Source organism: Lipotes vexillifer, unplaced genomic scaffold (genome assembly GCF_000442215.2).
Source record: "Lipotes vexillifer unplaced genomic scaffold, Lipotes_vexillifer_v1.1 scaffold150, whole genome shotgun sequence".
Lineage (NCBI taxonomy): Eukaryota > Metazoa > Chordata > Mammalia > Artiodactyla > Lipotidae > Lipotes > Lipotes vexillifer.
Window position 1 is genome coordinate 783,407 of NW_006792921.1, and position 23,684 is coordinate 807,090.

A 23,684-nucleotide genomic window follows, 5' to 3' on the forward strand; every position below is an offset into this window, starting at 1 on the left:
GGTAAAATAACTGGGAGCCAAAATAAATTCTATCCTCTAAAAATAATTGGCCCTGAAGCCTATTTACTTACTGAAAATTCCTCTGAAAGCTCAGACGTGAAGATGCCGGTGAATATAAGGTCCAGGTGCTTGTTTCTCTGTTGGCCCGGGGCCTCCTCCTGCACTTCGGGGCTTGTACCCACTTGAGTTCAGCCACCAGGGAGAATGGCGGCCAGAGGAGACCGAGGTTGGGAGATCTCTTCCTGACGCTCGGCTGGATTTTCTGGCAGAGGCCGAATGTCCCTCCACTACAGCTCCTGACCACCCTTCCCTCCTCGGACCTCCAGCTCCTGCAGGGGCGGTTACAACTTCCAGCTGTTGCTGACATGCCTTAATCCCGCTAACAGCCCTGCAAGTAGCCCTTCATTTAAATCTCCTGAGCTATGGAGTTGGATTCGCTTTCCTGCAGGGACTCCAACTAATTAGTCCATAATAAGAAACTCCTGACTGGTGTCAGCTAGGACCATGATGTCCTGATTTGCTGGTCACTGATGGACATTATATTAGTGCAGGTATTCCATCAGTATGACTGGAAAATAATACGACTGAGTTCCTAAACTAAAGGCCGAAAACTTGTACCTTCAAATTTCATTGCTTCCTCAAAGTCAACACCTTAGGATGCTTTAATATCTATTCCAATAATGGCCAGCACGTTAAAATGGTCTGAGGTTGCCTTTGAAGGTTTCCTTTGGTGTTTGTATTATTTGGAATAATGTCAATCCTTCTTTGATGGCAGATTTGATACAGATCAACAGGTAACATCATATACATATATGGAAATTAGCAATGATTTCATGATGTTTATATGCAAATGTCACTAATTGCCCTCAAAATGTCTTTTATAGCTTGTTTTTCTTTTCTTTTAAGCCAGGATCCAATCAAGGTTCATGAATTGCTTTTGGTTGTCTCTTTAGCGCTTTGGGGGGGCAGAGATGTGACCTTATGTGTGTAACTGAGATCCAGTGCGTGCGTAACACCATAAATGTATGAACTCACTCGAATGGGACTTCAGGGAAGGTTAAGTGTTTGGGGCATTGCAAAGGACACAAGTTGGATGTGAGAGATGAGTCAGCCATTAATAAGGGCCATTAAATCAGTGTGACTAGTCGGCATTTTCCTTTTTCATGTTAGGACACACAGAAAATAATATTTCCACAGCATGCTGGGTTGAACAGACAGGGCTTCTTTGGGGGCCGTCTGGGGCTCTAGCTGCCTCAGGTCCCCTGTCCCAAAGGCTGGGGGACCTACATTTGCAGTACACCTTGGAAATGTTCAGACCAAAAGTATGGCAACTTTTGCCAGTTTCCAGGCTTCTTTATGTCCTGGGGTATTTTATATTTCCAACCCCATCACTTGAGCTAATCTTGTGTGTTTCTCCCTCAGCAAAGTCTCAGCTATAGAGTCTTGCTCTGTCCGTTCGGCAGCCACATATGCCCATTAACCTGGAAACACAACGACAGGAGCGGCCTTTTTCCATGTTATTTATTCACAGTCAACTAGCTTCACGAGGGGGAAAAACAAATTAGTCAAGAGTTTTGGGGGGAGGCATAAGGGGATGGGAGGAAGGCTGGGATTTTAAACAGAAAATAATCTTATAAATGGTTAGATGAAAGATTTACAAATATCCATTAAAAAAAAATAGTATCCTCTGAGGGTAAGTGAGGAAGATAAAATCATGATGAATAAAATAAATTAACAACTCCTGATCACTGCATTCCTCAAAACCAAAGTCTCTGAAAATGGTTTGCATTTCAGACTGCTGCAATTTGCAGACTTATGTGATATATATATTTCCAACATAGAAAAATAAACACTAAGCAACAGATTAATACAATGTAGGGAAAATTGAGCACATGAAAATAGCTATCATTTGGTAGCAAAAATAGAGGTATGCCAATGATAATATCAAAATTAAAGACATTCAAATAAATTATGCCAATACATTGGAACTATTATTCCTAAGATCATAAGAACAACTGCTTATTGCTCCTACTCATAACTAAAAGCTCTGAGGAAATCCTATGATAGCTGGAAGGCATAACTTAGAGAGTATGCAGTAGACCTACAACAAGTTTCAACAGCCAAATAAAAACTGTATACTTTATCATTTTTCTTTTAGGGTTGACGTTAATAGTAGGATAAGACCACTCATCATAAATCTGGAGAATACAGATGGATGGCGCTCGCGAAGCCCAAGCCATTAACTCACTGGAAGCAGTTAAAAGTAGAATGTGAGAAAAGCAGCAGCCCAAATGAAGCAAATATATATTTTTAAAAGTTGGTTTGTCTACTTTTCTCTCCCAGAGAACCTCACAGGAAGCACAGGAGGCACATGGGGGCTTTCTGGGCATTCTGTGAGGACCTGATACATAACGGACGGTTGTCCTAAAGTGAACTCCATGTGTTTAATTAGTACCAGAACCAGCCTGGCTTCTGGGAGGTGAATGGCATGGAGGAGCTGCACTGAGACATTGACTATTGAGTTTGACTCCAGGAAATACCAGCCTAGGCTTTGGGGCCTGGGGAGGGAGTGACCTGCTGCCAGGCTACCCTGGAGACGGTGGCTCCTTCCTGAAGCATGTCCCGCAGCTTCGGATAACTGGCAGAGGCAACAGGAACACTGGAAGTGTAACGCGGCTGACTGTACAAGGTCCCATTTCCAAGAACAGCTGTGCAGTTCACCATACATTTGGGATGGGATGATAAGGAATAAAATGGAGGTTACAACATGTACCTCAAGTGATGCAGTGACTGGCATTATGCAATCGGGAGATTCAAAATCCAAAGTCAATTCTACCTTAATTCTTCCCAAACAATGCCTTGTTTCTGTTTTCTTCATCCTAAGAATATAAAATGTCCTTGAGATACAAATTAGGTGAGAGGATGCTTTTGAGAATAGAGGCTGAAGGAAAAAAGAAGCCATTTCCCCCTCAAGGGAATTTGACGATTATAATAGGATGCATCACCAAGTTGCTTAAATTTCAGAAAAGCCCTTTATAGATGTTGGTACTAATAGACTTTAAAATTTGCATACATATTCAAATTCAGCCCCACTCCCATCTCAAATAAGATGACTACAAAGGTGATATTTGGTCCCTTGATCCTCAAGATTACAAAATGAAACATAAGATCAACTGAAATAACAGCATCAGGACAATTAAAGACTTTCCAAAGACTGCATGACAAAGCTAAGTCCATGCAGGCTGCATGTTTTCTTTCTGTTTTTGTTTGGAGCTGGCCCCTGGAGCAGGCCTATAACAGTCAGTATTACTCAAATTCTACATTTACCTTCATACTCTGAAAACTAGATTTGTTTTCCCCTGGAGTATCCTTAAAATCTACAGCCTGCTTCTTCCCGTCTGTGAGCAGAATTTAGATACATGCTTGAAAAGAAAAGAACAAAGCACATAACCAAAGAATCTGATTGGGTCAGTTAACTGCTTAGAAATGGAAATGATATTCGAATTGTGTTCATCTTGACGTCTTGATACATGGAATGGATGAAAGCAATATTTAATGAGTCGTGTATTGTTTTAAAATGCTAGTCACTTGCAGATTCCAAAAGGCTACTGACCCACTTTAAATAACTCTCCATTTTGCAAGTGCAATGCTCTCCAACTAGTTATTTGGTGTGACACTGAAAAATCATGCATTCTTTTTTCCATTATTTATTCTACTTTTCATTCATAGCATTCTCTGAAATTATTTAAATATCTAAAAATGTTTTCTGGAGAAATCTTTTTACCACACCACTTTACTTGATATTACATAAAATCGTCATGGACTTTAGAGGAAAAGGCTTCAAACATAGGCTTTGGTTTTAAAGTAATCTGGGCAGAAGTTAGAATTGCTTTGATCACACAATTCAACTACTGCACAAATTCTATTATAGTAACTGGAAATAACACATTTAAAAAGGCGAAGTTTCTCCTTTCAGTAGTTAGAGTCTGTATTATTCAAGACTGCTGCAAAACTCACAAAAGAGTGATATGAATAAGAAGGAAGTGTAGGAAAGCGATAAGACACTTAAAGCTTTACCAGGACACAACACAAAGGAAGAACATCAATTCTCTACATTTGTCTATAAGGCAGGTGGTCAAACTTTTCATACAAGATCTAAAATATGGTGCTTATTGAGAGGTAGAAAATATCAAAACACTATTTGAGAAAAACATGTTGAGTTATTTAAAACAATCAGTTACTTTGCTAAACTTTTGGAAAGTCAAACTGCCATGTTGAATGCACCTATGTTTTACACTAAATTGGGACATTCCATATTCAACAGAGATGTGGTCAAACAGCGGAGGAGGCTAGAGGTGGGGTGGGAAGCAGAAAACAGTTTCTTAACGTGTAATGGATTCAGCTCTCACTAAGGAGAAATTTCCTACTGTCCGCCTGGGATTTCATTTTGACATTTAATTAACAGGGGTTTCTCGGATTATCAACAATTTTTCTGAGTAACGGTACAATTTTGCACATAAGGCAATGAAACTATAGGGAGGGATGAGTTCAAATGCTTCCTCTTTGAGAAGCTGCCATATCCATCTTATATAAAAACATACATCCCACTAATCATATACCATTCCCCCAAGCACTAAAACGCAAATGCAAATATTCTTCAGACTCCAGTACCAGCAGAATTGTTCTGTGTGAGCAATTCAAAAGCTGTCTGAGGCAAAAAGATATCTGAGCTACCAAATTAAACCTGGGTAGCTTGCACACAGGTGAGTAACCCTTCGTATTCCTATTTCTTAATGCACCTGGGAAAGATGGATTTTTTTTTTCCAACATAATTTTATAAGGCATAAATTTAATTAGAATTTTCCTAACCTTTGGAAAATTAGTGTTAAAGCTTCTTTTTTTAACCCACATGTTAACATTCAATCTTTCATTTTTATTAAATAGTTTATATATAAAAAGAAATATCAAGGTGTTCTACATTCATATAAACAATTGTGATAACATTTGAAATTGTAAAGAAACCTACTGAAGAAAATATATACTTAAATACAACACTAAGCTAAGAAGCACAAGTGATTGTTCTAGGTAATGTTGTTTAAATATACAGACACAGGTTTGTGGCTTCAGAAAGCAAACACGGGAGAAGTACAAAGATGTATCGCTCTTTCCTCTTTTACCACAAGACAGGATGGTCCAGTTTGGAAAAACCAAGATCTTTCCTAAGTTCCAAATAGGTGCCACTGCTCACCCAAGAGTCATCGCTGGATTTCCTGTGAAAGTGAAAGAATTTGCTGAAGGCTCGTGACAAGACTGTCATGGTCTCTGTCTCCTTTTCACCCCGTTCCTCCCCTGCCCGCCCTCTCCAGCTTATCACTGGCACCTGCACCGGTCCCTGTGGTCCAGTACCGGACCAGCAAGGGAGCAGGAAGCCTGGAAACCGTTTTGCTGCTTCTGACTTTGACTTCTCCAACTTAGAGGCTGTGAGAAACGGGTGCTTCTGAGAGAAGTGGGTGAGGGTAGAGTCTGTCGTACAGAAAACAGGGCTGGGATGACAGCCACCACCTGGGGTATGGCCACGTAAAAGTTACAAATCAATTGCGTTGTTCAAATCAAGTGATCAATTAACAGTAAAAAGGAAAGGAATTGGAAGCAATTGGAATCATAGCCTGGAGTGAATAGCCTTGGTTCACTATTCTATGCATAGATAATATACTACGTAGATCCAAATTCAAAAGGTACCAAAGAGTGGAGAGCTGAACGTTTTCCTCCTACTCCCAGCCTCCCAGTTCTCTGCAGAGACACTGATCTTAGCAGCTTCACTCAGAGAAATTCCACGTGTGTGAGCGTGCACGCATGCACACTCACACTCCACTCCTCTCCTATTTTTCATTCAATGGTAGCCCTGGATGGTCTCCCACTCCTTGAGTTTTTGTTTTTTTTTGCGGTACGCAGGCCTCTCACTGCTGTGGCCTCTCCCGTTGAGGAGCACAGGCTCCGGACGCGCAGGCTCAGTGGCCATGGCTCACGGGCCCAGCCGTTCCGCGGCATGTGGGATCTTCCCAGACAGGCGCATGAACCTGTGTCCCCTGCATCGGCAGGCGGACTCTCAACCACTGCGCCACCAGGGAAGCCTTGAGTTTTTGATATAACATATATATTAGAGATCCTTTTCCATTGTCACAATAAGGTCAGCAAACTACAGCCCAAGGGCCAAATCCAGCCTTCGGCCTATCTCTGTAATACCATTTTACTGGAACACATCATGCCCATTCATTTAAGTATTGTCTATGGCTGCTTTCACATTGCACAGCAGGGTTGAGTCATTACTACCGAGGGCTCATGGCCTGCAAAGCTAACAATATTCACCATTTGCCCTTTGCAGGAGAAGTTTGGTGACTTTGGCAAAAAGGGCTTCCTTTTTTTCTTTTTAAACAGGTGCATGATAGTCCATTGTGGGGATGGACCACGATTTAACAAGTACCCTACTGGTGGGCACTGAGGATGTTGTTTTCAACCTCTAGCTATTATAAACAAAACATATGGTATTTTGTATGCGCAAGAGATTAGTTATATTAAAAATTCCTATAAACTGAACTTCTGAGTCAGAGTATGCGCACTTGTAATGTTGAATGATATTGTCATATGCTTTAGAAACAAGCGTGGAGTGCCTATTTTTCCACATTCTCAGAAACATAGATTTTTATCACAATTGTTTTTCTATTCCAATAAAGGGATGTGTTTAAAACTAAATCAATCTGCATATCAGATACTTTACTATGAAACAAAGACGACTATCGCTGCCAGAGCTGTAGTTTCCACTTGAAATTTCCAGTGATGTTTTCGTGGCTCCTCAGTGAGTGTCAACGGAAACATCCAAGTTCCCATGCTCCTCTGTCATCTCTGCCAGCATCTAATTGGAACAGTTCCCGGACTGCTACTGCTGAACAATTCTCACCTTTTCTCACAGTTTTACTTGCCACATCTAATACTCTGATAATTTTACAGACAATCAAGAGGAAAAAGAACTGCAGCTGTGTTCAGTCCTTGTCCACTCCAGACATAATTCTTACACGGTTGCAGTGACAGCCCAGATAACATTTTATATTTTGCATTTACATGTTAGTTCATTTGCCACAGAGCTCCACAGACTGTGTGAAGTCATTTTTGAGGTTTTTACTTCAGATCAAGTTGATAAATCTCCTTATCTAGCTCCTGAGACAGTTTGGTTATCCACAATTTTTAATAATCCTAAAAATACTGTAATGAACCTCTTTAACAGATATTACCAAAATCAATTGATCAGTCTGTTAGTCTATCCATTTACTTATCCCTTGCATTTATATAAAATAAAAAATTTAAGGTGTCTTATTTTTTAAAAGTTTAAATGAAGTTATGAATATTCTGGGATAAAACTCTGGCCTACTGATCTTCAATCACTCATATTCTGAGTTTGTGAAATGATCAAAATCCACATCAACTTTAGGGGAAAGGACATAATACTTTGGGGATAAAACATAACTTGTTGCTATTTCGCTGTTTTGGAAATATATAATTTTATTGATGCAGCTGATAGATTAGTTGCTAAATCCTCCTAAAAGTGTTTCTGTTGCCCATTAAAAAATAATAACAACCAAAAAATCCCTGCAAACAACAACAAAATCCTGAAAAGAAGATTGGGGGGAACAGGTAGGGCAGGAGCTGGCTGCTTTTCTACCTGTGATTGTTCCATTGCTGATTTAAAAAAAAAAAGAACAAACTAAAAACCCCTAAAACCATATCAAGCCCTGGCCTGTAGTCAAGAGAGCCAGGTCCCCGTCTGGGACATTCCACTGGGTCTTTCCACAGATCACCTACGTCTCCTGGGCCTTCGTTTCTTTGCAGTTAAAATAAAAGAGGGGGTGAAGGGCAGGTGATCTCTGACGCCCCTTCTAAATCTTTCAGTCTGTTCTTAACGAGACCCTCCTAGCAAGCTATTTTTAAAATAATACTAAATGTTCCAAATCCAAGGCCCAGTATATTGGAACTCCTGCAATTCAAGAATTAGATTACTTGGGAGTTCTAGTTTGGTGAAGAACGGGGTGATAGCTAATTATCTCCATCACTGTGTAGAATCTACCCATTTGGGGGACCAACCTTAGACATGGCTTGAATAAGCTGGCCTGGTACTGGGAGCTGGGTTTGGTTGGTCTTGTTGCTTCTCCCACAAGCACTTACTGAGCACCTCTCTGCAAAGTCCTGGGAGAGGCCCTGGGAGAGACCAAGGAACGCAAAAAAGGAGGGCTGCATGGGGCAGCCTGGGGGCAGTGTCCCCACAAAGTCGGGCCTTCACAGAGGAGGGATGTCACCACTCTGAAGCAGGAAAAGGGCCGAGAACACTCTCTCCTGGGGAGGGGACACCCCAGTCTGTTCTCTTCACACCAGAAGCATCAGGCGTCGCCAGTGCCTGCCAACGATGACCCACACGACCCGAGCTGCACACATACCTGAAAAACCGCGGCTGGTGCTCCACCTTATTTTCCTCCAAGACCCGCCGCCTTTCTCTCTGCAGCTGTTCAATCCTCTGCTTTTGTATTTCGGCCTCTTCTAAGCTCCCTTCTTCTAGAAACCTGAGGCATTCAGGAAAAAGATAAAGGAATAGGAACACCAAGGAAATGTAACAATCATTACTATTAGAACTGCATGTGTGCAAGACTGGATATTCAGAATACTCTCCTATACATAAGCCCCCTCCTCAACCCTAAATACATTATTTGGAGGTAATGAGGGACAGTATTGTGTTCTGAATTGGTGACACAGACATGGTTCAAAAAATTATATCTATGAAAAGGAATTTGGGGTAACATCTCCCTCTCTCATTCCCATCTCCAGTTCTACCTGTTTCCTCCCCATCCCACCCACGTTCACGCCCCCCACCGCAGGTAATCCACCGTTACGGGTTTCTTGTGCATCCTTCTAGAGATTCCTGATTCGTATATAAACACACATTAATATATATTTTTACCCCTCCCTCCCTTTTAAGAACATAAACGGAAGCAGGCGACACATACTGTCTGTACTTTGGTATCTTGTTTTGCTTTACTTTTTACTTAACCATATATCTTGGAGCTGATTCTTGGTAGTACACACATCTTTTCACTTTTAACAGATATATAATATTCAATTGTGTGGATACACCTGCATTTATTTAAACAATTCCCTATTGATAGACATTTGGGATGTTCCCAATTTTTTACTGTTAAAATTAATGCTGCAGTGAAGGACTGTATATATCTGTCATTTTGCACATGTGTTAGTATATCTCTCAGGAGACAGTTCTAGAAGTGGTATTGCTGGGTTAAAGGGTGAGTTTGCAATATATCTATTACCAAACTGCCCTTTATGGGGATTACAGCAATTTACATTTCCACCAGCAATGTTACTGAAGTGCCCCTTCCCCGTAGCCTCAGAGTGCATCAAACTTTTGAGTCTTTGCCATCTGATAGGTAAAGAAATGGTATGACAGCGTGGTCTTAAAATTTTGTGGGTTTTTTTTTTTTTTTTTTTTTTGCTGTACGCGGGCCTCTCACTGTTGTGGCCTCTCCCGTTGCAGAGCACAGGCTCCGGACGCGCAGGCTCAGCGGCCATGGCTCACGGGCCCAGCCGCTCCGCGGCATGTGGGATCTTCCCGGACCGGGGCACGAACCCGCATCCCCTGCACTGGCAGGCGGACCCCCAACCACTGCGCCACCAGGGAAGCCCTGTGGGTTTTTTTGAGTAAGACTGAGCATCTTTTCATATGTTTAAGGGCTACCTACATTTCCTATTTTGTGAACTGCTCATTTCCCTATGTCTATTTTTTTTTTAATGGATTGATTTTGATTTCTAGAACCAATTCATGAAGTGAGTTGCAAGTATAGATTTCTCAGTCCTTAATCTTTTGACTCTGGGTACACATTTTATTTACTTTACCATGAAGAAGGGTGCTGGGTTTTTAAAAAATAAAGTCAAATTTTATCAATTTTATTTTATTTTTTGCCTTCTTGGTTTTGAGTCTTAATTAGAAAGGCCTTAGGAGAGAGATTATTCTTTCTGTTTTACAGAGCTGGAAACTGAGGCTGAGAAAGGTTAAAAGACTTAGCGTATGCGACACAGCTTGTCAGCAGCAAACCTAGGATCAGAAGTTAGATTTCAGTGCACCAAAATAATTTAAATTCGAGGGGTGGGGAGCTGGATGCTTTTATTCTTTCAAATACAGAGTAAGTTTTTCTTATTGCTGTATGTAGTGAAACTCTATAAAAAAACACTTTTTTTTTTTTTTTGTATTTCAATAGAAATGGGGTTCTACTGATGAATAAAGGTCATGCCACACACAGATCTAAGCTGGGTTCCGTTCCTTCCAAAAGGTGGCTTAAAGTCTCCCTAGACCTCTGCTCTTGATGACAGAATCTCTCTCTCTTAGGCTCCTTTGGTAGCCTGGGAGATGTTACCAAGACTTTTTACAAAGAGTTTCACATCTCTGGAGATAAAGATCTAAAAAAAATCCTTACCTTTGGTCTGGCCTGAATCGAGTGTCAGTAGGTGGTAATAAAGACTTTAACAATGGATCCATTTCATTTAATTCCAGTGCAAACTGTGTGAAGCCATAATATTGCTCATAACCTTTTGGCATGGGATCTAAAAGAAAAAGAAATCATTCATCTCTGACTTGCATTGCATTCACATCACATCTTAATTCCTTCACCTTTTTCATCTCAGACCAGCTACAATTTTTCTCTCTCAGCTCTAAACTCTTCCATTTCTATTAAAATATCCTGGCTCACAAAGAGGTGCTGAATTTTTCTCTATAAATTTTCTTCTCTATAAGCTTCCTGCTACCTACAAGCATAAGGCCTTCTTTGTGTGGTCCTATAGCAAATTTATTAAATACCAAGAAGTTTCTATAGAATTTAAGTTATAAAAATAATTTGTTACTAAAATAAACATGTTAAAAAGAACTCTAGGTCCACTTTTTCTGACTAACAAGACTTTCACTCTAGAGAATCCGTTTTTCATTTAAGAGGTGTCAAATTCTACTGAAACTCTGTCTAGTACCTAGAATAGTGTTGGACCCACACCAAGAGGTCAATAAATATTATTCTTTTTTTTTTTTCTTTTGCTGTACGCAGGCCTCTCACCGCCCCGGCCTCTACCGCCACGGAGCACAGGCTCTGGACGCACAGGCCCAGCAGCCACGGCTCACGGGCCCAGCCGCTCCGCGGCACGCGGGATCCTCTCAGATCGGGGCACGAACCCGCGCCCCCCGCGTCGGCAGGTGGACTCCCAACCACGGCGCCACCAGGGAAGCCCAATAAATATGATTCTGTACTTACAGTCCTACTCTTCTTTTCACCAATGCTTGGCCCCTCCAAATCTTACATATTTTAATTTTAAACCACCTCAGCAGAAGCCAGGAATAGAGATGGGATTATAATGGCAGAAACACTGCCAGCTGGAACCAAAGGGGACAGAGAAAACAGGACTGAATGAAGCAAGGCTGCTGGACTACTGTTATTTTACAGATGGAACCAGAGAGCTACGCAGCTGCAAACATGCACTGCCTTCAAGAAAAGGGAGGAATGACTCTGAAGGTGATTCAGAGATCATCAGGCTGCCACTCCCACCACAGGCCCAGACTACACAGATTCAGGGGGCAAGGCTGCCTCTACCTCTCAAATGGCAGGGCCGCTGTGCAGCTTCAACATGCCCAGCTGCCACCACCCAGAGCCTTGGGGGGCTTGGGAGCCAGGCAAAGTCCCAGTGGGCCCAGAGGCGGGGGCACTGAGCCAATGAGGATGATCTCCAGTTTTTAGATCAACAGCATTTGCCGTGCTAGGACTTGGACTCACTTAGGACCTGTCGTCCCTTTCTTCTTTCCTCTTTCTCCCTTTGGAATGGGAACGTCTATCCTATGCCCATCCCACCACTGTGTTTTGGAAGCACATTTTGGTTTCACAGGCTCACAGCTGGAGAGGATGAATCATACCTCAAATCTCACCCGTACCTGATTTAGATGATATTTGGATGAGACTTTGGACTTTAGAGTTGACGCAGGAATGAGTCAAGACTTCTGGGGCTGCCGGGGTGGAATACACACATTTTGCACGTAAGAAGGACATGATTTTGGGAGGCCAGGGGCGGAATGTTATGGACTGGATGTTTATGTTCTCTCAAAATTCATATGTTAAAGCCCCACCCCCAGACCGCTGTCTTTGGAGATGAGGCCTCTGGAGTAACGAAGGTTAAGTGGGGTCAGAAGGGTGGGTCCTGATCTGGCAGCCAAGCCACGAAGAAGACTCCCACCAGAATCTGAATTTGCCAGCACCCAGCCTCCAGAACTGTGAGCAAATGAATTTCCGCTGTTTAAGCCACCTAGTCTGTGGTGTTTGTTACAGCAGCCCTAGCAGATTAATGCAGGCGTACTGCCCTAACTTTAATTAATTGTTAACTTTAATTTAATTGTTAAGTGCATAGCACATATCCTAATGCTTTAAGCCATTATGAAGGTTTGACTTCCTTCCCCCTTTTCCCCCCAGCTGCTTCAAGCACTTAGCATCACTGTACACTCCCTAGGGGATGATGAATCCAGCTAGAAGTCAAGCCAAAAACACCCAAATTTACGTACTGGATAAATCAAATGTGGACTAATCCAATCCACTCGTAGCCTTAGCTCTAGGTGTCCACATATACAAATGCTTTCCACGAACTTTTCTGAAGACCCATTTTCTGAAGCTTCAGAAGTCCACTTTGTCTAATTCTAATTCTCTGTGGATCCTAAGCATAAAAATAATAGCAAACTTCCTACTATGCCTTCAAAAATCCATCCCAGTCTCCCAATCACCAGAGTGGAGACAGTAGTTTTTCTTGCAGACAGGCCAGGGATGCTCATAGCCAAGGCAGAGACATAAAGTCAATGAATAACAACAATAGCAAGAATAACAGCTTACACACTGTTGTTAAGTTGCTACTTTAACACCCAGAGCCGATGGTAGCTCTCATCTGTGATACATTCTTTAAGCAAAGGAGAGCAAGTGACTCATTCATAAAATGCCATGAGTGCCTCTGAACCTCTGAAGCTAGGAAGGCGGCCATGGTGCCAAGTCATTCTAGCTTCGTGGCAACCTCTGCGATGGTGGAATGTGGCTGCTACCCGTTGAAAGAGACATTGTTGCTTGCCCACTCCACAGTCATCTCCCTTTCTTACTTGCTAATGGCAAACTCATCTGTTTGGGCGTCACTGTACACTCCCTAGGGGATGAATCTAAACTCATCTGAATCTCTCCTGCCGACCCAGTTGCCCAGGATCGGTTAAGGGATGGGTTTGGACCCACTCCAGGTGGATGAGATATGAAGACACATTTGCTGCAGGATCCTAGGAAATATTTCATTCCTGAGAAAAGACAGTTACAACTGAAGAAAGCTCTTCTGTCCTCCCTTCTCCCCTGCTTAGTGAGCTGTCACAGGGGGGATATGATATTGAATCGAGGCAACCATTTTGCATCCATGGGAAGAAACAACACCACCATATTGGAAGTGGCAGATGGGCCCTCAATGACCTGTGTTCTTGACACAGGTAACCTGCCTGTGTAACAACCCTGGGGCCACCCCCTGCCATTTGTTGTTAAGTGCATAGCACATATCCTAATGCTTTAAGCCATTATGAAGGTTTGACTTCCTTCCCCCTTTTCCCCTCAGCTGCTTCAAGCACTTAGCATCCTTCTAGAATTACAGGAGAGACTGGAGTGGCTTATGGTATTGGGAGAGTCTAGGGGACCCCTAACTCTTGTAGGTCATTCTACTTTTCCAGTAAGAATTTTCCCTTTATCTTTACTCTAGAATGACTTCTTGTACCTCATTGATACTCCTTCATAGTGCCCAGTATAGGCGAAGGAATGATGTGTGTTGACTGGAAGACAGAGGAACCACCGATTAGCAATGGCTTTGTTCTGGGGTTAAGAACCCAGGACCTGTCAACCCAACAGAGTTACTGTTAAGCTTGAGGATGAGTCTGAGATATAACTAGGTGAATGAAAGATGGGCCAGTAGCTCCAACATAGTTCAAAGCGGGCAGAGGCTAGATACACCGAATGGACACCGACGCCCACCCACGTGCGGTTCCTCTGGCCCCGTCCTGCCTCCTTTTGCTTGGGGCTGATTAACCAGATACTAACTCGCTCTCCAGATACAAGTGGATGAGGAAGAACCACCGCAGTAGATGCTCTCATGCCATTTCCCAAATAGTCGATGCACTGGTTTTCCACTCTTGTCAAATACTGTACCTTCAATCTCATGGGCATTAGTGCTCCAGTATTTTGCCTAGGAGTCAAATGAGAGTCATCTGTTTAGTGTTTTGGGGTCAATTTATTACAGATATTAAGAGAAAACAAAAGAGGAGAGAAAAAGTACCATAAGAATGATTCTATGCTACATATGGTTTGCTGGTTCTGTTTTCTTTTTTAATCATACTTTTAATTACTTAATGAAAAGTAAAAAGCTAGCACTTTATTTACAGTTTGTAACTCAACCACCAACATTTGTGTAAGACACAATTTTTTTCGACTTTCACTACATGCATAGTAGAAAGGAAAGGCTCAGTTCTCACACATCCACCAAGCAGGGGCTGGCCCTAAGCACCCGCTCCGGAACAGCTATTTCCTGGCTGTCACTGTGGCTCTGACTACTGCAGTTTAAAAGAAATGTAACTCATGTAATGTTTTCTCTGAAGGAACTAGACAATCCTTTGTAAACCAACAATTTTTTTTAACCAAGTTTGTAAACCAATCAATTTTCAGTTCCTCCTATTAGTTTCCCCCACCCCCCACACCCAAACCAGATCTGTTCACCTAACTTACAGGAAGCTTATACAACCCGTATTCCCACTATGAATTGGTCCTGGTCTGAGACCAGCTAGCTCATCTTGGCTCAGCCTTGTGCGTTTTACATATACAGTACCATATTGCAGCCAGCAGAGGGAGCTCTAACTCCCTAGTGTTGATTTTTAAAATTCTCCCAATTACCTGGCTGCCCTAAAAATCTCTGCAAAAGACCAGAAGGCATTACTCCATAAATCAAAAAAAATCCTACTACTATTTTCAGCCAAAACAGAATCCACATTTGGAAACCAATAAAGTTGAGTGACATTTCCAGGCCATATCTGGTAGACTGGCTTCCCCATTCCAACCAAGTCTGTGGTAAGAATAGCAAGAAGGGCAGAGTACAGCAGTACCCCAGAGCTGAATCAGAAAGTGAGTTCTCTAGTCATGTAAGGATGGGGGACAGGGAAAAAGACACTGTCCAGGCTCTTCAGTTTATTCTGAAGCAGGAGTCAGATTTCCTCTTTAGAGATATTTGCCAACAAGTCCAATGATGGGAAGCCACAGAGGGAGGCAGTCACGTTCCACAGGCAACGGCTGCCTCTGCTTTCAGATTCTCTCTCAACACCAGAGGCACGTCTAGTGTTCTAATTCTGTTCATCTCTCATCACTATGAAAATTTGTTCCCTGGTCCTCAGTGGACGAGTACCAAGTGGTTGGTAGAAATGGGAGTGGAGCACACTTCCTTGGGGAAAATTCTGAAAACAAGGCGGCTCTCACCTGGATATCTATCATCTATCTATCTATCTATCTATCTATCTATCTATCTATCTATCTATCTCCCAGTTATTTATGTCCCTGCTCCAGGTGGCCTTTGCTTCTTTTTGTAGAGAGCTTAGATGAAGCTTTCACGGCAGGGTCATTTGTATTTTATGCCAAATCACTACCAGCTTTATGTCTGTCTACAACCCAGTTTGACTTTAGGATATAATAAAGACCCCCATCCACCTCTCCATAATGTCCCCTACCTGCTACAGGTGGTGCAGAGAGGTACCATGTGAAATTCCACAGTTAGAACCTAATCTCTTGGCTTATGATTTTGATCTTAATTAAATGCAAATATTCCTTGAGGAAGGTAGCACTTTAAGGCCATTTTGTATACATGAGATTTTTAAGAGGGAATTTCAGGAGGAAGAGAAGCTGGGGAGAGGGCTCAAATCAAGGAATTTGGAAAGCTGGAAAGGTAAGCAGACTATTCCAGGCTCTCTGCCCCAGGAGAATCTGTGAATGTTCATGAGCCTCTGCTGTGTGCCGGGCACCACTGTCAGGCACTGGCCACAGCAGTGGGCAAGACAGACCAGGCTTCTGCTTTTCTGGAGTCAGGAATGGCAAGGAGGGTGTGGGGAACAGAAAATAAGCAAGTAAAGCAAGAGCGAGCAAGCTAACTGCAGATGGTGATGAACACTTTGAAGAAAATGGGGTACGATAGAGGGTGACTAACAAAGTGGATGGAAGGATCTGGGGAGAGAGGCCCGAGCAGAAGGAAATGGAGAGAGAAAAAGAAGGACAGTGCAGCTCGAGGATGGTGAGCAAGAAAGGGAACGAGGGGTGGCAGGAGTTGAGGTTGGAGAGGAATGCGGGTGGGGTGTGTGTGGGTGTGAGTGAGGGAGGGGTGGGGGGGTGAGGAGTGCAGATTCTGTAGGGTCTCATGGGCCATTGGAAGGATGCAGGCTTCTTGCTCTGAGAAAGATGGAAGTTGTCAGAGGATTTTGGTCAAATATGGCATGACTTACATTTTAAAAAATTGTGGTAAAACATATATAACATGATATTTACTGTTTTAACCATTTCTAAGTGTATAATGGAGTGGCTTTAAGTACATTCACAATGTTGCGTAACCATTGCCTTATATATTTCCAGAACTTTTCATCTTCTCAAACTGAAACTCTGTACCCATTAAGTAATGACTCCCCATTCCTTCCAGTCCCCAGCCCTTGGCAACCACCATTCTACTTTGTCTTTATGGATGTGGCTGCTCCAGGTACCTTACATAAATGGAATCATATCTGGCCTTTTGTGTCTGGCTTATTTCACTTAGCATCATGTGGTCAAGGCTCATCCGTACTGTAACATGATGACATGTTTCAACAGGGTCCCTCTGGCTGCCACACTGAAGACAGACCATAGGGGAGTAAAGGTGGAAGGAAGGAGGCCAGGAGGGGCCATGGCCCTGGTCCAGGTGAGAGAGGTGGGGCTGGGACCAGGGAGCACCTGGCATTGCTTGTCTACTGGCACAAAAGTGAAGGTGAAAAACTTCCCAAGACACCCTGTGCCCTGAGGCCCAGCTCTGCCGAGGCCTGTCCAGCGCCAGAGCTCACAGGCCACCCAGGTTACCTTTATAAAGTTCACTTTGCAGTGGCAGGAATCATCATTCAGGTTCTTGATAACAATCTCTCCATAGTGCTCGATCCACCTCTGCCCACTTAAGATGTTATGGATGCAAGAGGTCACTTTGTTCCACTCAAAATGATCTCCAAAACTAAAGGAAGAAAAAGTGAAAGTAACAACTACCAGAGCAGCCAGCAGCAAATGCAAACAAACACTGCTACTTAAAAAACAAGTCCTGTAATGAATTACTCATTCCTTCATTAATGGAACCAACACCGATAGAGCTGTGCTGGGCAGTCTAAGAGCTTTCACCCTCTCAGGAGGCTGGGAGGTGGGTGAAGGTCAGACCCTGGAGGCTACCAGAGGCTCCTCTAGAAGCTGGAGGTCTCCTGGAACAACCCACTCTGTCCTTTGCCAGAGAAGACGTGTCGAAAGTCACCAAACTATGAAAGGAGAGTGGCAAGGGGAGGGTAGAGGGGTTTTCCACAGTGTGCTCTCTACACACATACATATATGTGCACACACACGAATGTGTACATACAGGCACACACATGCACATATATACTTATGTATATACACGTGTAGGTGTGTATATTTAGGCACATATGTATACAGGCAGATCTCGCTTTATTGTGTTTTTTACAAGTTGAAGGTCTGTGGCAACCCTGTGTAGAGCAAGTCTACTGGCAGCATTTTTCCAACAGCATCTGCTCCCTTCATGTCTATGAAGTATATAAAACATAACTTTCATAAGCAATGGGAAACCAAAAAATTCACGTGGCTCACTATATTGTAATATTTGCTTTATTGCAGTGGTCTAGAACTAAACCCGCAATATCTCTGAGGTGTGTCTGTATACATACGCACACACATATATATTTTACATATTGATCTTAAGATACATATATCTTAAATCTTTTACAATGAGAAGGTATTCAAATATGACTTATGGAGTTAAATAATAATTATGAGGATAATGGTAACAAGACCAAACACTTAAATGACACATAATATGTGCCAATTACTATTTTAAGTGCTTTCCGTATCTGCTTAACCTTCGCAACAGTCTTATGAAGTAGATGGTTCATTATCCCTGTTTCATAGATGAGAGAACTGGTGATCAGAAAGGTTAAGTAACCTGCCCAAGGATTTGCAACTAGTAAGTAATGGTGTGAGCACAGGAGTCCCAGTAGCCCAGTTCCAGAGGCCATAACGATTACCATTTTGCTTTATGAATAAGTATCAATAATCCCTGAAGATCAAGGCCATAGTTTTCTTTAAAAATTTTTTTGAGAGCTTCCCTGGTGGCGCAGTGGTTGAGAGTCCGCCTGCCGATGCAGGGGACGCGGGTTCGTGCCCCAGTCCGGGAAGATCCCACATGTGGCGGAGCGGCTGGGTCCGTGAGCCATGGCCACTGAGCCTGTGCGTCCAGAGCCTGTGCTCCGCAACGGGAGAGGCCGCAACGGTGAGAGGCCCACGTACCCTGTTCTAATCAGAAAAGTGCAAGGATACATAGAGAATGCATTTCTATTTATTTACATGCAGGGATGATACTAATGCACTGCTATTAGCCACAAACAAAGATATTTCAAATAGAACATACTCCCAAATCCTACGGAAACATTGTAGCTCAGGCCTTCAGGCAGCAGAAAAAAAAAAAAAAAAAAAAAAAGAAAAAAAAAATTTTTTTTGACAGTGAGGCAGGACAACAGTGCTAAAGAAATATTATCATTCTTAATTGTGTTAGAAAGTAGAAATGTATTTTTTAAAGCCCCTACTTGGGAACTTTGGTGTCCAGGAAGCATTTCCATTAGAGAGAACAAAAATGTGAGACTGTCAAAATGAAGAACATTTGAAGCTACTGTCAAACACATTAACAGAAAAAAACACACTCAGCACCACGGGGGCCAATGGGAATCCTGTTCCTAAACCTTGGCCCTAAATTCTATAAAGTTCCTAACCATAGAAGGAGAACTTACGCTGGCAGAGTCACATGGGTTGTGCCAATGGGAACAATTTCCATGGATTTGCCCCAGAATTTGTTCTTCCATCTCATGTCTGAAATGAAATAATACCAAATATTACATATTTAGCAGGAGAGCTAGGTAGATCAAAGCGTTCTTAGGCTGGATAAATGATCAACCACAATATAGGACAATCTCTCCATAATAAAATTCATTATTATTCAATATAAGTAGCAACTGAATACCTGGAACAGAATCAGAGAAACTAAAATTATAAAGTCCCTCCCTTGGAAGAACTCACAGTGGGAAAGGCATACAGAAGTGAAAACGAGTAAGGCCCCCCAGAGAGGCACGGGCCATAACTGGGTATGTTGTAGGGTGAAATGGAACCAGAGAAGGAAAGCCCAACATGCTTGGGGAAGGCATCAGAAGAGGCTTGTCTGAAGAGGCCGCTTAAACTAGGCTTGAAAAATAAACCGTTCACTAGGCAGAGAAAAAGCAGTTTAAGGCAGAAGACATGAGAAGACACGAGAGAACAGGGTGTGGTTCTATCTTCTGGGTCTCAGACTGTTTAGAGAGAAGAGTAGAAAAACAGCTTTAGTGCAAAAAACAGCGGGCTCTACAAGCTTGGCTAAGAAGTCTGATTTGGGTGCACTGGGGGAAATAAGGTTTTGTTTAGACAGAAAATTGATGTGATGAGATACAGGCTTTGCCAGGATAATTGGCAGCAGTATGGAGAATGGAACAGGAGCAGGAGAGATGAGAAGCAGGTGACCTGTATGCTCAAGGGATAAATGAGGATGAAGTGAACCAGGACAGGGGTGGTAGGGATGGAGTAGAAGGGAATGCTCCTGGAACCATTAAAGAAGCAGAGATAAAACTGGGTGACAAATTAGATTCAGATTGTGAAAGACGGGGAGAATTTGTGGATGACCTCAGATTCTTCCAACTTGCGTGAATGGTAGTGCTATCAGAGAGACAGGAAATAGAAAAAGAAGGGCAAAGGCAGATGATCCCTCTGGCTGCTGGGTGACAATACACAGACCATAGGGGAGCAAAGGTGAATGCAGGGAGGACAGTAGGGGGTCATGGCTGTGGTCCAGGAGAGAGGTGGGCTGGGACCAGGAAGCTCCTGGGCACATATTACATGATTCTATTTATATGACAACGTCCGGACTAGGCAAATCTATAGGGACAGAAAGAAGACCAGTGGTTGCCTAAGGATGGAAGAGCTTGACAGAAATTGGAAGGTGGGGGGGTGGGGGGGGAGCCACTAAAAGGTGGGAAAAGAGGTTTCTTTTTGGAGTGATGAAAATGTTCTAAAATTGATTGTAGTGATGATTGTACAGCTCTGTGAATATATGAAAAACCACTGACTTGTACCTTTTAATTAGGTGAGTTGTATAGCCTATAAATTATATCTCAATAAGCTGTTACCCCTCAAAAGATAATTGGTTGTTTAAAGCAAATTAGTAACAATGTATGACAGGGTTTATAACATATGTAAGTAAAATGTTTGTCCACAATAGCAAAGGTTGGGGAAGGGGAAACAGAAGTACACTTTTGTAAGCTGCCTTTGCTATATGTTAAGTAGCATAATATCACTTGAAAGGAGACTGTGATATGTTAAAGATATATACTATGAATCCTAAAGTAACAACTGAAAAATGGAACAAAGAAGTACAGCTAATAAGGCAACAAAGGATACACAATGGAATCACAGAAAATAATTAATCCAAAAGAACGTAAAAGAAGAAGAAAGGGGGAACAAAGAACAGATGCAACAAACAGAAAACAAATAACAAGAGGCCAAATTTAAATCCAACTATGTTGATCATCACAATAAATGTAAGTAAGATAAACAACCTAATCAAAAGGCAGGAAAATGTCAAAGTGGATTAAAAAAAAAAGCAAGATTTGGCAGTCGTGGGCTTATGGAGACATGGGATTGCCCAGGAAGAAGGTGATGAAGAAGAAGCAAGGGGAGTGGAGGAGAAAACTGACTGATGTAAGGAGCACACAGGACGTACTTGAAGAAGACCCCTCCCACTACCTAATACCTAACTTAAAAAAGTAATAATAAAGTGCTAACAAGGTCAATGACACAGCAATTAGGAGGTTAGAGATCTTATGGGAATTATTTCCAGAGGGTTTCGGTGAAAGAGAAGTCTCCAGTCAAGCTTCAATTTTAAACTTTAGTAGCAAAGACTCAGAAAGGAAACCATGGTACTTGTAACCTAAACTGGTAATATTGCGTCCAGAGAGAGAAACTGGATGGCTACGAACTGGAATGGGGGAAGGAAATTTTTTCACAAAATACTCTTTCGCATCTTCAAAATTGTATAGATGCATTAAAAAAAAGGCAGTGTGGCAAATCAGGTGTTAACCAGTTAGCAGAGAAGAATCTTTTAAAAAACTGACATGTGCTCATTGTTCAAAAACCTGGGATGCTCAAATTTTCTTTCTATAGCACCCTCTGACTTTGGAATAAATAATTTAACAAAATTAATTAATCCATTTAGGAAATATTTGCAGCCTTATTTATTCTTCAGAGCAAGCCGTCCCTTCCCAAATTCAAAATATAATAAACTGAATACAGGAACAACCCCAAACTAAAAGAAAGTCAGCAATGTAAAATTTCAGAAATAAAATTTAAAGCTTTCAAAAGCAAAAGAACCCTCTGCTGTCTAGAATCTGATAAATAACTGTAAATATTTAATGTCTTGAAATACATGAGGCATTTCAAATGGGCATGGAATGCGATAAAGGAAAAATTATAGCAATAAACAATGGTGGTGGCCCAGACAAAGACTGAGGATTTTGAAAGAAGAGAACAACTAAATTATCCTCCAGAATCTTGAATTTTGAAGTCGACAAATGGCAGTTATTGTTCAGAGGTGAGAGGCAAGAACACCAAGTGTACAGTTTCTTCCAATAAGGCCCAAGTCCAGGGCCCGCTTTTGATCTTAACAAGCATTTACAGTAGTTCCTGAATAAAATAAATTATACCATTACACAAAATGATAGAAGTCAAATATATTAGCACAATTACCTTGCCAGAAAACAAAATTTCCAGACTCAGCGTGACATGCAGAAATAGGTGGATGGTGGCTGACCTGATGGAAACAAAGGCGAAAAAACAAAAAATTAACTTTTGTGTCTCATGAAATCCATTCTTTCTCCCTTGCACTGAGATGTAATACAATTGCAGCATCTAACTGAATGGAAACTTGTTTAGTTTCCCTTCAATAAGTCTGTCCTCAAGAGGGTGCTCCAGACATAGTCAGCTCTGTCTTGCTCAAATTTGTCAGGAAAAAGCCTGTGAATGGAAGCCTCCAGAAGCCTGGGGAAAAAGCAGCCAAGTGGTGAGTGATGAGGGTAGAGACGTGTTTTGAAAGACATGAAAACAAAAGCAGAGATGCAAGCGCTGCCCACTTATAAATCATCTAATCTGACATTAGCTGCCAAGGTCAAAATCAATGCTATTCTGAAAGTACCCACAAATGTTTTAATTAAGATGTCAAATAGTAGAACCTTTTAAATGTTACGTAAATATTCCTAAGCAACACACAAATGCTCTTTGGCTCAGCAGATTTTACTCTTTTGAAAACTCTGCATCACATAGTCCAGCCACTTTTTTAATCACTGACGAGAAGATGAATCCAAGATAGTTTTTCTTTAAAAAAGAACGTTTTCATAAAAAAAAAGAGCTAAACAATTATGGAAGAAATGTTAGTCAACTGCTAAGAAAAAATTTTTGTTCATTCTTTGTTCATAAAAATATCTTGAGTAAATATGCAATTACATTCTAGAAAAGAGAGTCCCGTGTAACAGAGACTGTAGCTCATTTCCCTGCCTTTTATCACTGAGGTCATTACTTCTGTTTTACTCACTAATGAAGATGCTAAAGAGAAAATGCCTCCTCAGTTAATTTCCTCATTATCTCAGTAACATGCAAGGCACGAGAGCAGTATATGTGCTGTTATCATAATTCGGTATTAGTAAAACCAGAGTAATGCTGCTAGCGGCGTTTACAGAAATTTCTCTGACTTAGCTGATTCTTAGCAAAGGTATCTTACATTTAGGGCATTTGGGCCAAAGCCATCATATTACACATGAGGAGACTGAAACTAGAAAGACTAAGTAACAGTAACGTTTCCCAAACACACTGATAGGGAAGAAGTAGAGGTAAAAACCAGCATTTTTGGTTTACAGACGGTTTTCAGAAAAGTTTCAAAAAAAAAAAAAAAATCCTTAAGCAGCCACACACTGTTTTCAAACATATCTTATCAAGAACTCAGTATACTCAGAACCCGGCTTGAGGTGAACAGGTGTGGCAGGAAGTGGGGACGACCAATCCACAACCACTCGCCTTGCTCTGGACCCTGGACTGCAGTGAACACGGAACACAGTTATCAAGAACTCAGTATACTCAGAACCCGGCTTGAGGTGAACAGGTGTGGCAGGAAGTGGGGACGACCAATCCACAACCACTCGCCTTGCT

General features: G+C 41.9%; 1 protein-coding gene across 1 annotated transcript in view; it reads right to left on the reverse strand.

Annotated features, from left to right (window-relative positions):
• Nucleotides 1–5,173: 5,173 nt before the first annotated feature.
• Nucleotides 5,174–23,684, reverse strand: part of OSBPL3 (oxysterol binding protein like 3) — a 90,912-nt gene continuing 72,401 nt past the window's right edge. The window contains 7 exon segments of the mRNA XM_007466065.1: nt 5,174–5,270; nt 8,484–8,606; nt 10,527–10,653; nt 14,187–14,331; nt 17,223–17,367; nt 19,196–19,274; nt 22,233–22,296. Coding sequence (XP_007466127.1) covers nt 5,174–5,270; nt 8,484–8,606; nt 10,527–10,653; nt 14,187–14,331; nt 17,223–17,367; nt 19,196–19,274; nt 22,233–22,296 — 780 coding nt within the window.